This window comes from Dryobates pubescens, chromosome 7, assembly GCF_014839835.1.
Source record: "Dryobates pubescens isolate bDryPub1 chromosome 7, bDryPub1.pri, whole genome shotgun sequence".
Taxonomy (NCBI): Eukaryota; Metazoa; Chordata; class Aves; order Piciformes; family Picidae; genus Dryobates; species Dryobates pubescens.
In genome coordinates, this window is record NC_071618.1 from 15,376,810 (window position 1) to 15,393,984 (window position 17,175).

General features: G+C 44.1%; 1 protein-coding gene across 1 annotated transcript in view; it reads right to left on the bottom strand.

Annotated features, from left to right (window-relative positions):
• UBAC2 (UBA domain containing 2) overlaps positions 1-16,957 on the bottom strand; it is a 113,287-nt gene extending 96,330 nt beyond the window's left edge. Inside the window, exons 1-2 of the mRNA XM_054162972.1 lie at positions 16,814-16,957; positions 3,456-3,583 (exon numbers count right to left, since the gene is read on the bottom strand). Coding sequence (XP_054018947.1) covers positions 3,456-3,583; positions 16,814-16,844 — 159 coding nt within the window. The 5' untranslated portion in view covers positions 16,845-16,957. The remainder of the gene's footprint in view (positions 1-3,455; positions 3,584-16,813) is intronic.
• Positions 16,958-17,175: the final 218 nt, after the last annotated feature.

The window sequence follows — 17,175 nt, forward strand, 5'->3', positions numbered from 1 at the left end:
AGGAACAGTGTAGCCAGCAGGAGCAGGGAGGTCATTCTGACCCTGTACTCAGCACACCTTGGGTACTGTGTCCAGTTCTGGGCCCCTCAGTTTAGGAAAGATGTTGACTTCCTGGAATGTGTCCAGAGAAGGGCAACAAAGCTGGGGAGGGGTTTGGAGCACAAGCCCTATGAGGAGAGGCTGAGGGGGCTGGGGTTGCTTAGCCTGGAGAAGAGGAGGCTCAGAGGAGACCTTATTGCTGTCTACAACTACCTGAAGTGAGGTTGTAGCCAGGTGGGGGTTGGTCTCTTCTCCTGGACAACCAGCACCAGAACAAGAGGACACAGTCTCAAGTTGCACCAGGGGAGGTTTAGGCTGGATATTAGGAAGAAGTTCTTCACAGAAACAGTGATTGGCCATTGGAATGTGCTGCCCAGGGAGGTGATAGAGTCACCATCACTGGAGGTGTTCAGGAAGAGACTGGATGGGACACTTGGTGTTGTGGTTTAGTTGATAATATGGTGTTGGGTGATACGTTGGACTCAGTGATCTCGAAGGTCTTTTCCAACCTGGTTAATTCTATTCTATTCAAACAAAGTATCACAGCTTCTACAGATACTTGCAGATGTTTATGCTTGAGACACAGTAAAGATGGCAATGGCCAATGGCATCCTGGCCTGCATCAGGAACAGTGTGGCCAGCAGGAGCAGGGAGGTCATTCTGCCCCTGTACACTGCACTGGTTAGGCTGCACCTTGAGTACTGTGTCCAGTTCTGGGCCCCTCAGTTTAGGAAGGATGTTGACTTGCTGGAACGAGTCCAGAGAAGAGCAACAATGTTGGTGAGGGGTTTGGAACATAAGCCCTACGAGGAGAGGCTGAGGGAGCTGGGGTTGCTTAGCCTGGAGAAGAGGAGACTCAGGGGTGACCTTATTACTCTCTACAACTACCTGAAGGGAGGTTGTAGACAGACGGATGTTGGTCTCTTCTCCCAGGCAAGCAGTACCAGAACAAGAGGACACAGTCTCAGGCTGCGCCAGGGGAGGTTCAGGCTGGATGTTAGAAAAAAGTTCTATACAGAACTTTTTTCCCCAGGGATCAGTGCTGGGCCCCATCCTCTTTAACATCTTCATTGATGATCTGGATGAGGGGGTTGAGTCAGTCATCAGCAAGTTTGCAGATGACACCAAGTTGGGAACAGATGTTAGTCAGTTAGAGGGTAGAAAGGCTCTGCAGAGGGACCTTGACCGACTGGACAGATGGGCAGAGTCCAATGGGATGGCATTTAATAAGTCTAAGTGCCGGGTGCTGCACTTTGGCCACGGCAACCCCATGCAGAGCTACAGGCTGGGGTCAGAGTGGCTGGAGAGCTGCCAAACGGAGAGGGACCTGGGGGTGCTGATTGACACCCGCCTAAACATGAGCCAGCAGTGTGCCCAGGTGGCCAAGAAGGCCAATGGCATCCTGGCCTGTATTAGGAATAGTGTGGCCAGCAGGAGCAGGGAGGTCATTGTGCCCCTGTACTCTGCATTGGTTAGGCCACACCTTGAGTACTGTGTCCAGTTCTGGGCCCCTCAGTTTAGGAAGGACATCGAGACACTTGAACGTGTCCAGAGAAGGGCAACAAGGCTGGTGAGAGGCCTTGAGCACAAGCCCTATGAGGAGAGGCTGAGGGAGCTGGGATTGTTTAGCCTGGAGAAGAGAAGGATCAGAGGCGACCTCATTGCCCTCTACAACTACCTGAAGGGTGGTTGTAGCCAGGTGGGGGTTGGTCTCTTCTCCCAGGCAACCAGCACCAGAACAAGGGGACACAGTCTCAAGTTGTGTCAGGGGAGGTTTAGACTCGAGGTGAGGAAAAAGTTCTTCACTGAGCGAGTCATTCGTCATTGGAATGGGCTGCCCAGGGAGGTGGTGGAGTCGCCGTCCCTGGAGGTGTTCAAGGGGAGATTGGACGTGGCGCTTGGTGCTATGATCTAGTTGTGAGGTCTGTTGGAACAGGTTGGACTTGATGATCCTTGGGGTCTCTTCCAACCTTAGTTAAAAAAAAAAAAAAAAAAAAAAAAAAAAAAAAGAAAGAGTGATTGCCCATTGGAATGGGCTGCCTGGGGAGGTGGTGGAGTCGCCATCACTGGAGGTTTTTAGGAGAAGACTTGACGGGGTGCTTGGTGCCGTGGGTTAGTTGCTTGGGCGGTGTTGGATTGGTTGATGGGTTGGACGCGATGATCTTGAAGGTCTCTTCCAACCTGGTTTATTCTATGTATTCTATGTATTCTATGAATAAAGCACAGCTACTACTGCTTTTCAACATATGAAAAAACTGGAGAGTACTCCTCTAAAGCCAAAGCACAAAGCAAACAAATAAGCAAACAAACTCCAAACCCATAATATTTCCATTTAAAACTTGAATGTTTTCTCAGACTTTCTCCATCCTCTCCCCCATGAACACTTGGTTCATAGCATTTGCAAGAGACTTGGGAAATGTACGCAGGGCTCTTGCAGAGGTGATGCCTACATCATCACAATAAAATTCTTCTTTGCAAGAAAGATCACAAACATTGCAACAGCACAGAGTATCACTAGCTAGGTCTAATGATCTTTTAAGGCTTATAGTCTACAGTTGGCAATCTCAAAAGACATTAAGTTGACTACATACATCTTTTTGATCAAACTACAGCATGTGGGGAAAGATAATTACAGAGACATTTGCTGACCATTCTCTGTAGAGCAGTAGTTTGCCATTTCCAAAAATTAAAACAAAAATGCTCAAATCATCACAATTTTTATCTCCTTAATTCTAAATGCATTATTTCAACAATTAAAACTGATACCAGTGGATACCTAATTAAGCTGAGAACAAAACCTTAGAAGATGCAATACTTTTTCCCAGATTCAACTGGGAATGAGCAAGAATATTTAGTAACATCATTAAGCAATTCAGCAAATTGCTGAGGAGCATGACAAACTTCCTCATCACTTGGAATCTTCAAATTATAAGCAGAAGCTTTCTATTCAACAGGGAAATTTTAGCTTCTTGTATCTAACTACAGCAGACGTTACAGAGTGTTAAAATACATCATCTATAACCAGTGTACTCGACCACAATAGCCCTCTTCAGCCTCAAGAACTAAGCACAATAAGGCAGTGACATTCATATCAAAATAGTTCTAGTATTACTCATGCTAAATTGCACTTCATTTACAGCCAACTTTCAAATGCTAGTGGCTGGAAGGAAAAATGATACAAATCAAATCATTTCCCAGGCAAAAGAAAGAAGCGAAAAACTCTGTTTGTTGTTTCGGATCAGCTTTTCGCACTTTATCCTGTGTGCTGAGCTGACATTCAAAAGGTAAGAACGAGCTGGTCTACAACAGTGAACAAAGGGGAACAAAACAGAAACAGATTGGAAAATAAATCACACAGAAGAACATATTTTGCAGCCTCTTCCCCCCCCCCCCCCCCCCCAAATTAACTGTCTTACCTGCAAATCCTCTTTTATAGCTTGTAGGTTATATGCAAAGAACTTCTGATAATGTTGGAAGAGCAGAGTCAATAGAATCGAGACGGCACTTGGGACTAGTAAGAGACTCTTTGACAACGGTGCTTTATCTTAAAAAAAATCAAAAAACCAAAAAAGACATTTTAGAGAAAAGTCTCTCACATTTTTTAAAGTTACACATTTACACAGATGATAATAAAATATAGTACCAGTGGCACCATCTTAATCAGTTATCTTGGCAACTTCTCAAGTGCTTAGGAATCTGCAAATAAATAGGAAAAACTCACCAACCAAGGGAAGTCTTTAGAGGTATTAATGACAGTTAAATATTAATCAGACATTTTATTTTCAACATTCCCTCACAAAATTATTTGGTTACAATTAAGCCTAAGTTTTCTGCATCTGTAGAAGTCATGCCCTCCTATACAGTGCTCCTAAGGCTCAATAGAGATGTTTCAGGAAATAAAACAATCACTCTTGTTCACTAGCAAAGCATACATACACATCTAGTTAAAAACCAGCTTTGTTTCCTCTGCAGTAGAGATTAAGATTAGCTTTTTTTTTGAGACTACGTAGCAGGAACTACTTGAATAAAAGTCACAGTATCACCAAAGTTGGAAGAGACCTCAAAGATCATCAAGTCCAACCTGTCACCACAGACTTCTTGACTAGACCATAGCACCATGTGCCACGTCCAAACCCAGGGGCTTTTCGTGATGTTTGCTAATTGTAAATATCTGTATAATATTGTAGATACTGTATATTTTGTATATATTCATTGCATTCCATTGTAGAGTGTAGTTTTTGCTTGTAAATACAGCTTCATTTGCTTCTAACTGAGTTGGTCTGGCTGAAGTTAATGCTGGGGGGAAACTCCAACCCACCACATAACATCATTTTGCATCAGATTTGGTAGAGTTAGATAATGGTTGAACTCAATGATGTAAAAGAACTTTTCCAGCAGAGATTATTTCATGATTCTATAAAAAATATGGTTCTTATTGCATCATTTAATCATGGTCCTCATGCGAATACTAATCACATCAAGAACAATTCTGAGAGGCACTGTTAGCTGTTGTCAGCTCACACCACCCTGAACCCTGCAGAACTGCAGAGAAAGAAAGGAATACAAATGCGAAGGAAACACCTCTTCCTATGTGTATCATAATGTAGATTTGTACTTAAAATGCTTCTTTTGATCCACAACAATATCTTTGAGTTTGTTATTTACAGACTCACTTCCCTTACCCCATTTAAGCAATTAATGCCTTGGAGAACTATCCTTTTAGAGAAATTAGGCAATGACTCAGAGGTTGTAGTGACACTGGAGGTCAGTCTCTTCTCCCCAGTATCAAGTGATAGAACGAGAGGAAACGGCCTCAAATTGTGCCAGGAGAGGTCCATTTTGTGACCGGGATACAACAAATATTTTAAAGTACAGCCAAAATCAGAACAATGATAATAGAGACAGCAGCAGAGATTTTTGAACCAAAGTTTGACAAAATTGCCTATTTTACTAACAAAATACATTTATGTTATTTCATGAGTTTAAATAAAATTTCACAAGAACTCACTAATCCTATAATACTTTTCACATAAAGAACACATTACCACTAGAAACACGGCAAGCAAATCACTAGATTTCCCACCCTCACTATATATTTCTATACAGCTTTAAGACTTTACTGTAGTTTGCACATAATTACAATTTTTTTAACACATATTACAGGTAACACACACGTGAAGTATTTTACCCTATCAAGCACATTCCTAAACTGGATGCATCCAAAAATAATCAACCAACAGAACTTGTCTGTTTTCTCCAAAAGTGTGAACACACGCTTTTATTAAGAGCCTCCTTTTAGCTTTCAGCTTAGACACTTTAAAGGTGTTACAGAGGGAACATACTTATTTTTAAACATGTCACCAAGTGAAAAACCACAGAAGTAACTAACCTATTAATGTGACAGTCACCCACAGGGAACATCACATGGGTAACGGAAACTTCTACTCTCAAGTTTCTCTAAACACCATCACAGTCAGTAAATTTACTGTTGTCCAATAAAGTTGAGCAAGACAAACTCAGATAAATAATGCATCTCCTGAAATGTTGCTGCTTTTTTCCCTCTCAAGTGTTTCACTGTGTAATGTAGTAGTTTGCTTGACTCCTCAACAGCAAATAGATCATTCTCAAGGACTTCTGTAAGGTCATCAGTGAAGAAGCAAACCATCCCACTGCCATGGAACATCTCAAGCAGTAAGACCAAAAATTACTAACAATTCCAGACTAACTACACAGTCCTTACTTAGAATGTAAAGGCAAAATTCAGAAAGCAAAATTCTAGACCAATGGATTTACAACCACATGCAGGACATAACATCCTACCAAACTACTGGGGTACCAGTGTCTGCTGGCAGCACCAATACAAATGTGCCCAAGAGGGAGAAAAAAAACAATGCCTCTATACCACATGAAGTAGAATGACAAGATAAACCCTCATTTTGTCCTTGAAGAGTTAAAATATAGGAAATACTATCTTCAAAGACCTTGGAATAAATTTGCAGCCCCAAAGTACTCCTTGAGTGGCAATTGCTTTCAAACAACAGGTTGTAGTAGTGCTGGTGTCCCAACACACACACACTGAGCTTCCAAGCCAGCAAATTTTATACTAACCAGCATAGCATATCTGTGCTACAACAAAGAACAAAGAACTAGCTTTCACTCCAGATCTTTGCTTCCCCCTGCTGCAATGGAGAAGTTCTCTCCCAAAATGATCTCATAATCTCACAGGCAAGTATCCCTACCATTGTGCCACCATTGTGCAATGTGAAGCTGATCCTACAATATGACATGAATGAGGAAACTACCTCTATGCCTTCACATTCCACCCCTGCATTCATTACAAAGCATACAAACCCTCTTCTTCCACAACCTACTGCTTCTTTGGCTGCCCACTTTCAAAGTACAGAGAGTTAAGGAATAGAAGTGCCTGTCTGTCACAGCTGCTCAGGCAGCTGCAGCTTCAGAAGCCACCACTGTACTAATAAGAATATGAAAATTGAGGGTAGCAGCAGCAGCTACAGCTTTTGAAATTATTTCCTGTTCCCTTCCTATTAACCACCCACAGGTCAAGAGACCTGTCAAAGACCTGTCAAAGCAGGCAGTCAGACCAAACAAACTACTGCTCCAAAAGGGTTGTTTGGGGAATAACTTCACACCTTGTGCCTCTATTCTGGGCCCGAGACTCAAACACTGACTTCGGAGAGGACCTCACTGCCAACACCAGCTGATAAGCATTGGCTGCAGAAGCTCAAATTAGCTCAGGATATTTTTTGTGGGAATCCCTACTTAGCTTGCACCACAGATGAAACACGCCATGCAACAGCCTTTTTTAACGCTGTCATCTGCAAATTTCCCAAACCCTGCTGCTCTGAGGCAGACACACCACTTTCATGCAGAAAATTAACGGCTGGGGGGCTACTATGATGGCACAAAATAGACATGAATAGTTTTTTTATGTTGTGCACAAAATCTGTGAGTCTTTTAAAACACAACCTATGCACATTTGAATGCACAGTACTTCCCAAATGCACTGATAGATTCTGTATTTTAGGAGCTTGTTTTTCCTGCACTAAGCCATCATGCAGACATTCATCTACTGTATTCTAAGATCTGTCCAGGAACCTGCAGCAGGTTCACAGTCAAACAGTGACATTTCAAAAATGTGAGAGTTTTCAAGGACTCTGCCTACTATTTTCCCTTCAGATTCAAGTTTGCTACATATAAAAGAGAAGCATGAACACCTTCTCCTGGATGCCTGGAACCCTTGCTTGTCCTTTATTATAATGGTTAATGAAACATACTGTCAGGCATGTAAATCTGAATAGTAATCTTTAAGTGCTTCCTAGAATCCAGTGTGTGCTGTTGGGAGACTGGAGACTGTACTATATTTGAGGAGTAAAAGCTTGTCTTCACACACCAAGTCCTGAAGACTGGCCAAAAACAAATGAAGAGCATGTTATGGAGAGAGGACTACAAGAGATACACACACATGTAATACTGATTGAGGAATACAGAAGATACCAGGAGACTGTGTGCTGACTGATAGGATGAAATTTAACCAGAGGATGATTTTTTTTTTCAGAGTTGCTCATCCTTAGAAAAACAAACAACAAAGAAACCCCAAACAAACAACAACAAAACCAAACAAATGAACAAACCAGAGGGCCTTGCAAAAGCAGTGATATTACTGCTTCCTGAAAATATCACATGACTGAATGGAGTACTTGGGGTCAGGAAAGCAGCTCTGGCCTCTGGTCTAGACACAGAGCACTGGGACAGGAAGGAGATCCTGTGTTCAGATTATCACTTCACAGCGTACTCTGGTGGTTAATCAGTGTTATACCTGCAAGTGAATGAACACAGTAAGAAGAGTAGCACTGCAACAACAGTTTTCCATCAAATGCTTATAAACTTAAAGCAGAAAGTAAGATGTGCATAACATTAATGCATATATTGAGACAGTCAATAAAGAAACCAAGTATGATCATGCTTGAAATTTGTCTTTAAGAGACCTTAGTAAGACTGTATCCAAACCAGTTGCCTATACATTTACATTTAGAAAACTGCTGGGTTTAGCCTAAGTCACAAACTATAAAAGAATGAGAAGCTACAAAACCAACCAACCAAAAGCAACAAGACCTCAAAGCCTTTGCTTACAAAAGGAACGTTTGAAAGGAAAGTGGAAAAAAGATGAAGTTAAAAGAAAAACCAAAACGCTCACCCCACTGAGATGTCTCTTCTTCCTCCCAACCACAGAGTATAATACCATACTATTATTCATAAATGCTGTCATAAATACCAGGTATGGCTCCACACCACCATGTAAAGGTCCCCACACTAGATTGAAATGAGCTGGCTCTGCAGCAGCAGCAGAATAACCACATTTTTACAACACTCAATGCATGGATAATTGAGCTGATGTGACTAAGCTGCTCCCAGCACTCACTTCACTCTGGCATGCTGATCACAGAATCATAGAATGGTTTGGGTTGGAAGGGACCTCAAAAGGTCTTCTAGTCCAATCCCCTGCAGTGAACAGGGACATCCTCCATTAGATCAGGTTGCCCAGAGCCTTGTCAAGCCTGACCTCAAGTGTCTCCAGGGATGGGGCCTCAACTACCTCCCTGGGCAACCTGTTCCACTGTTCCACTGCCCTCATGGTAAAGAACTTGTTCCCAACATCCAATCTAAATCCACTCTGATTTAAAACCACTGCCCCTTGAATTATCACTGCAGTGAGCCTTTGTAAACAGTCTCTCTGCAGCCTTCTTGTAGGCCCCCTTCAGGTACTGGAAGGTCACTATTCGGTCTCCCCAGAGCCTCTCTTCCCCAGACTGAACAACCCCATCTACCTCAACCTGTTCTCACAGGAACATGGTCCTCTTCTGCACCCACTCCATCAGGTCCATGTCTTGGCTGTGCTGAGCACTCCATATCTGGACCCAGTACTCCAGGTGAGGTCTTACCAGAGCAGAGTGAAGTGGCAGAATCACCTCTCTGGATCTGCTGGCCCCATCTTTTGATCCAGCCTAGGATGTGACTGGCCTTCTGGGCTGCAAGCACACACTGTCTGCTCATGCCAGCTTCTCATGCACCCTGAAATCTATTTCTGCAGGGCTGCCCTCAATTTCATCATTCCTAAGACTGTATTGGTATGTAGGATTGCCTTATCAATGTCACTGATGGAGTTATCGAACAGCACTGGTCCCAATACAGACTCTTCAGGGACACTACATGTCATCTGCCCCCATCTGGACATTGAGTTGTTGACCACTACCTTTTCAGCTGGACAAGGCAGTCAATTCTGCTTTTAGGAACATCATATAGAATAGAATAGAGTAGGGTAGAGTAAGGTAGAGTAAGGTAGAGTAAGGTAGAGTAAGGTAGAGTAAGGTAGAGTAAGGTAGAGTAAGGTAGAGTAGAAATTAACCAGGTTGGAAAAGACCTTTGAGCTCATCGAGTCCAACCTATCATCCAACACTATCTAATCAACTAAACCATAGCACCAAGTGCCCCATCCAGTTTCTCCCTAAACACCTCCAGTGATGGTGACTCCACCACCTCCCTGAGCAGCCCATTTCAATGGCCAATCATTCTTTTTATGAGGAACTTCTTCCTAACATCCAGCCTAAACCTCCCCTGGTGCAGCTTGAGACTGTGTCCTCTTGTTCTGGTGCTGGTTGCCTGGGAGAAGAGACCAGCCCCCTCCTGCCTGCAACCTCCCTTCAGGTAGTTGTAGACAGCAATAAGGTCTCCCCTGAACCTCCTCTTCTCCAGGCTAAACAATCCCAGTTCCCTCAGCCTCTCCTCCTCGAGCTTGTGCTCGAGGCCTCTCACCAGCCTCATTGCCCTTCTCTGGACATGTTCAAGAGTTTCAATGTCCTTCTTAAATTGAGGGGCACAGAACTGGGCACAGTACTCAAGGTGTGGCCTATCCAGTGCTGAGTACAGGGGCACAATGACTTCCCTGCTCCTGCTGGCCACACTGTTCCTGATACAGACCAGGATGCCATTGGCCTTCTTGGCCACTTGTATGTGTTTTTGCATGTGATCATCCAACCAATTCCTTATCCACTGGACAGTCCACCTATCAAATCCCTATCTTTCCAGCTGAGAGAGAAGGATGCTGTGGAGGTCTGTGTCACAGGCTTTACAAAAGTCCAGGCGGATGACATTGGATGGTCTTCCCTTGTCCACTGATGTAGTTACACCATCACAAAAAGCCACTGATGTACAAACTAATTTGTGTTTTCCATGTAGTAGTGTACTAAGTACTATTGCTCACTGAAGTCTGATATGTTCAATACATAATTTTTCATTCGGTTGCACCACAAAACAGCAGCTTGCACACCTTTATTATTCTCCAGATGCCTACAGTTCAGCATTGCAGGTTATACAAGCAGAGGAGTCCTGCATTCCCTTCTTGCCTTAGGGATTTTTAACAAATTGCTATCCCTGTACTACAAAGGTTCACAGAGAGCTGAAAGCACAAGTCACCCTAGAGGAAACGATTGCAAACAAGTTCAAAGGGCTCTACTCCCTGCTACTACAAGAAGTAGCCTGTATGTAGCAGGAAAATATGTTCCAGATACAGCAAGTGGATAGGCTTTAAAAAACATGGACTCAGATTTTATCTTAATAAAAAGACTAGCTTCCACAGAACCACAGAACCAAGGTGCACATTCACAGTATCACACGTCCAATCCCCTCTTGAACACATCCAGGGATGGTGACTCCACCACCTCCCTGGGCAGCCCATTCCAATGGCTAATGACTCTCTCAGTGAAGAACTTTCTCCTCACCTTGAGCCTAAACTTCCCCTGGTGCAGCTTGAGACTGTGTCCTCTTGTTCTGGTGCTGATGGCCTGGGAGAAGAGACCAACCCCCTCCTGGCTACAACCACCCTTCAGGTAGTTGTAGAGAGCAATAAGGTCTCCCCTGAGCCTCCTCTTCTCCAGGCTAAACAATCCCAGCTCCCTCAGCCTCACAGACTTTGTTACTACACTCACGTGCAGTACTGCAGATAGCATGAAGATTGTTGGAAGGAAGACTATTACAGTGTCTGCAGAAAACTTTCATGTTGGTCTTACCAAAGGCCTTCCAACAGGTTAAACCTGTATCTTACCCTGGAAAGTGACCCATGCATCATGCTTTGCTCCCGGAGTGAAGCATGTTGCCAAACAAGGAGCAAATGCAACTAAGCAGCACTGCAGTAAATCAGACAGCCCAATGTCAGTCTTCATGCACTCATGCTTGCCATTGCACAGCCCCTAGCGCTTCAGCAGCATTCATTAGGGCACCCAATTTGCTGGTAGACTGCAACACAAGAAACTAGTCTGGATCTGGTACCACAACCCAGCTCTCAAACCCTTCTTTTGAGTCAGGTGCTGCAGCATGCTTCCTGAACATATTGTGATACTGTTTTACATGTCAACCCAACTAGGTTAGCATCTTGCTGTCATTTGAGTATGCCTGTGTCTTGATTCCTATTACCCAGAATAACTGGCTTTTTTTTCCCCCCCAACTCCTCCCAATATTCCAGACAGCAGAAACCATTTCCCTTTAGAAGGGCAAAATGTCTTTGTCCTTTTAAATGGTGTCCTTGTTTCCTGACTTCCGTATCTCCTAGCTGTAACATGTACGCTTACTTTAACTTCTCATCCAAAATTGTTACTAAGTATATTATCAGCTCCCAACATGGTCATCATCTGCTACATCTGATACTGCCTGTCCGGAATTCAGCACATCAGTGCTAGCAAAGGATCTACTTGTCTGAACTGCCTCACACGCACCCAGTGTTGGACCATTTGTTTGTTGGAGGGGTTTGCTTTTACACGTCTCTTAAAACCTCACTTCTCAAGAACCTCTCTGCCTATGCATGTGATTTTGAAGAGCACTGAACGGGAGAAGTAGGTTAGAAGATCTGTACCCAGAAACAAACTAGGATAAGAAATAGTAGAGAAACACTTTATGTAAGAACTCATCTTTACTGCTGTGCTCAGTCACAAGACATCTCCTTAAAAGGCGCATGGATCAAGGACTTTGCTACGTAGGCCCTGATATTGAAGCATTGTTTACAAGAAAAAATTTCAATAGATGTGATCAAACTTATAAGGAATCCCTGAGGCTTGAACTGTGGTAAAGAACTCTCAAGTTCTGAATGTTCCTTGAAGACAGTATCATTCAACTCGCTGAACTAGAGTCGGGATGTGAAATGAACTTTTCTGAGCAGTCATTTCAGTGGCATTGTCACACTGGCACTCATAGCACAGAGATGATCCATAAAGTTCACTCAAGGTAAGTAGTACAGAAATAGTCTGTACCTGCTAAAAACTTCGAAAAATATTGTTTGTTCAGCACAGTAGTGGTATATTAGCAGAAATAAAGTTTGGCCAACAACCAAGTGAAGATCCATGTAGTAAAAACAGCCAAAGGGTCTATCAATGACTAAATCTAGATGGTGTTTCCTAGAATCATTTTAGCAACCCAGTGTATATAATGCAACCACAATTTGCCCTGAATTACAAACCGTAACAATCAGGACAGCTACAGTAGATAAACTGACTTCAAAAAAGTTTAGCTGAGCTAAACTTAAACTGTTAATTTGGGAGTAGTATGTTGGGGCCACCTTATGACGCAAAAGCAAAATGCATTCAGATTAAACAAACCGGACAGTATTTTTGCCTAGAAATCTGGAACTGCATCTACACAGTAATTGGCACAGAAACACAAGTGAACTCCTCTTATTGGTGAAATCAAAATACTTAAGTTTTTCATTTACTCACTCAAGATTTTGCTCGTGCATGCAGCCACAGAGTTTCTGAAATCAATATTATAAATAAATTGTGCTACTAGAAAGCAAGAGGATCTTCCTCCCATGTTTCCTAGAAGCATTATATCAGTATACTGTTAAGTGGCATTGATCTACTGAAGTTCAATCATTTCCTCTGCCACATTTTGTCATATTAAACAATAATTTTGACAGCCACACAGGCTTTTTATTGGAATTATAAACTATCTTCTCTTTAGCACACACAGTTGCCATGTCTGGGACAAAATGAAAGACAGAACTGACTATAGAATCAAAGTTCCATCAAATTTTTACAGCAAGAGGAATAGCATAGGTTAAATGTCCAAAATTTAAATTATAATTGAATTATTCTATACTATGAGGGTCAAAGGCAAGTTTAAAACACATACGTAGCAAGCAGCTTGAAAATATCCTAATCATGTGTGTCTCCCTGTAGTACAAAAGAAGAGGTTTGTTCTCATCAAAACTTGCAAGAGATGAGATAGGCTGTCTAGAAAGACTGATAACGCAGGGTGCAAAAAGGGGAAAAGAGACTAATGCAGTACCAAGGAGTTAGGTTTCACAGGACATTGTTGATGAATTTGATCTGTGTACTGCAACAAATAAAACATAAGGATTCTTATTTCTCTCATATGGACCTCTAACAACAGCACAGGACTATTAAATTCATAGTATCATAGTATCAGTCAGGGTTGGAAGGAACCACAAGGATCATTTAGTTCCAACCCCGCTGCCATGGGCAGGGACACCCCACACTAGATCAGGCTGGCCAGAGCCTCATCCAGCCTGGGCTTAAACACCTCCAGGGATGGGACTTCAACCACTCCCTGAACAACCCATTCCAGGGCTTCACCACTCTCATGGGGAAGAACTTCCTCCTCACATCCAGCCTGAATCTCCCCACCTCCAGCTTCGTTCCATTCCTCCTAGTCCTTTCACCACCTGATATCCTGAGCAGTCCCTCCCCAGCCTTCTTGTAGGCCCCCTTCAGATACTGGAAGGCCACAATTAGGTCACCTCGGAGCCTTCTCTTCTCCAGACTGAACAGCCCCAACTCCTTCAGTCTGTCCTCACAGGAGAGGTGCTCCAGCCCTCTGATCATCCTCGTGGCCCTTCTCTGGACACGTTCCAGCATGTCCATATCCCTCTTGTAATAGGGGCTCCAGAACTGGATGCAGTAGTCCAGGTGGGGTTACCAGAGCTGAGTAGAGGGGGAAAATTCATATTCACATTGTTTCCACAAATTCCTGCAATTTTATCATATAGTCATTATTTATTTTTGTTCTAAAATTAACAGAAAAAATAAAACCTGAAGAATTCAAAAGAACATGGCTAACAATATCCTTGTCCAAGATTCTATCAACTTCATTAGATTAATATTACTAAATAGAACAGTAAGTATATAACCAGCTGCAAGTGCTGCCACTATGAACCACCAGTTACTCTCCTGCTTTTGTCAGAAAAGTATTAAAAGTAATTTCAGGAATTAACTAACTAGAAGAATTCACAAGAACCAACATATTTCAAATAAATCACTATTTATGTTCTGTTTATGTTATGTTTCAAAAATCAAAAGGTAAGTTTTTCAAAAGGTGAGTAGGCCAAGCACAGACTTGCTTCAATGACACGATGGACAAGGATATCTCTGGTTTTCTTATTAAAACCTTTTGCACAAGAAGCCCAGTAAGAATCCCATTACCAAAATGTAGCAGAGGTCTGGGGTTATTTGTTGTTTGTTTTCCCAGTGCTAAAAAGGGGAGCTCTGCAGAAAGGAGTAAAACCAAGGAAATGGTGAAAACAAGGCAAAAAGTAGACCACCTCTGACCATCTGGCCCTGATCTACCAGAAATATAATCAGCTGGGTCATGTTTTAAAATGACCTAAGGTACACATGGCTACAAAGAGCTTATCATCACTAAATTTTACCAAGCATTACTGTGATATGACTTTAGCCAAATGTTACAGCTGTTAAGTCTGTCAGAGATGGCACACCAGGCTACAAGAGCCTCCAGTCTGAGCTGGCATGATCATCTTTATCACTGTTGAACCAGGTGCCTGCTTTTTTTATTTAGGGCTTCTGATACAGGCCCATTTACCCACCAGCTGTGCCTCAACCTTCTGTCAGAAGTTACTGCTCTCAGAACATGGACACACGTGTATGTTCCCCTCACACAACATCAGGTACTGATTCATTAACTGCCTAAACCATCAGATTCTGCATATCAGTGACTGAACCCTACACACCTGCTGCTATTGCAGCAGCCACGTCTGCTACAAAGGCAGAAACAACAGTCTGAGGTCACAAGGAAACCTTCAAACTTCCACAGTTGTACACTAGGTGAGCATATGTCACTGTCACCTAAATCCGTCCCTCAGAGATTGTCATGGTACCTGTAGCAGTCAGGTCTTATAGTAAAAAAAACCACTTTGGGTCAACAGGCGAGTTCAGTAAGACTGTATGTTGTACCAGTTTTCCAGAAGAGAAAAAAAATTAGGATTAAACCAGTAAAACATTTACTTTTTGCATAATGACACCTTGTTTAGTTTTTGTTTTCTAGAATAAATAAAATTCTTATGACAAATTTTCCCCTCCTTCTGATCTTGGAAAAACTTTTAAATAATGACAACAACTTTCAGCCAAACAAAAATACTTTTCACATCATCTTCTTTCTCGTAGAATTATACACTGCCATCAAAATATTGGCATTCTACAGCATCTATTACTGGGGAGAGGGAATGAACATCAGGAGCTGTGAATCAAGCACCTGTTCCAGTACCAATACCAGGGTTATCAGATTGATCCACAAAAATGAGACTCAGCTTGACAGGGTGCTGGGCCATCTCATTTAAACTACATTATCACCTAGAAAGGTTGGACCAGATGATCCTTGGGGTCCTTCCAACCTGGCATTGTGATCCGGTGAAAAACAGTCTTCCCCTCATTTGGATGCCTCAAGCAGAATATAGCTACAACTAATGCCTCTTCTAAAATGTCAGACTTATTCCCCCCTAGTCAGAGGCTGCTGTCACAGTCAGATTTGGATTTTATGTGCAGTGTGCAGTTAGTCAGCAAAGTTCCAACTTATCATGTATCCCAGCCTGCTCTGAGGACTGCAGCACCAAAGTCCACACCACAACCACTGGATATGAAATGACTTACATGGGCTGCGTGTGAAAAAAAACCCCACACCAAAACAAAAGTTAAACGGAGCCAGAAATACACTGCTCTTATATCGGTCAGAAATACACTGCTCTTATATCGGTCAGAAATACACTGCTCTTATATCGGTCTTCCCAATAAAATGGTTTAAACAATAACCTTTGCTTAACAATAATAAAAAAGTTCTTCTTCTTCGCTCATATATATATATTTAGGCACGTAGGTCTTTACCAATGTATGTAGATAGATACACACACGCACAGAGAGCTGGGGAAGTCAGTCGCGGGCCAACCGCGACGGTAGAGGACCACTCCCCCGCCCCGGAACCACCCCTCGCCACCGGCCGCACCAGGTAGCAAAGCCCGCGAAGCAAATGCCCTCGAGCGCTGCCCAAGGCACTGCCGCGACAGCCCCTCCAACGTCGGTACCACCGGGCGCGGCACCTCGCCAACAGAAGCAGGAGACGCAGTAAAGTCCGAGTTTAAAAGCCCGGCTGAGGCCAGGCCGCATGTGCAAAAAAGGGGGAAAGAGGCCAGCAGCTGCCTCGGCGGAGGCAGCACCACCGCGCCCAGGCCGGGCAGCGTGAGCCGCTCGGAACCGCCTTCCGCGGTGACCGCAGAGGTCATAGCGCCGCCACCCTGCTAGGCTCCTCACAGCGGCAGCGACCCCCGCCCCAGCAGCGCGGCCCCGTCCCGTCCCCCGGCAGAGGGGGCCGGGCCACTCTCCGCGGGGGAGACGCCGACACACCCCTCGCCGCCGCCCTCCCGTAGCTCCGTCCTCCTCGCAGAATGCGGGCCCGTACTCACAAAGCCCGTTGGAGCCGGTGCTGGTGAACATGGCGGCGGGCCGGCCCGGCTCAGCCTAGCCGCGGCGGGCGCCGCTGGCGGATCCCCCAGAGGCCGGGCAGACCCCCAGGAACCGCGGCGGACCGAGGACTGCTAAGGCGGCCGCGATGGGCCAAACACCGCCGTCAACCGAGCAGCTGGCGCCCCCTGCCGGGCCTGCCGAATGAGAGGGGCGGGCGGCCGGCTGGGGCCCCGCTGCTTCCCGCGTCCGGCGCTGCTCGCCCGACCTTCTCGCTGCCAGCTGGCTCCGGCGCTACAGTGCGAAACCTACAGGAGTGCCTATACACAGGATGCCTTCACTTTAACTAACCGGCAGTGAGACT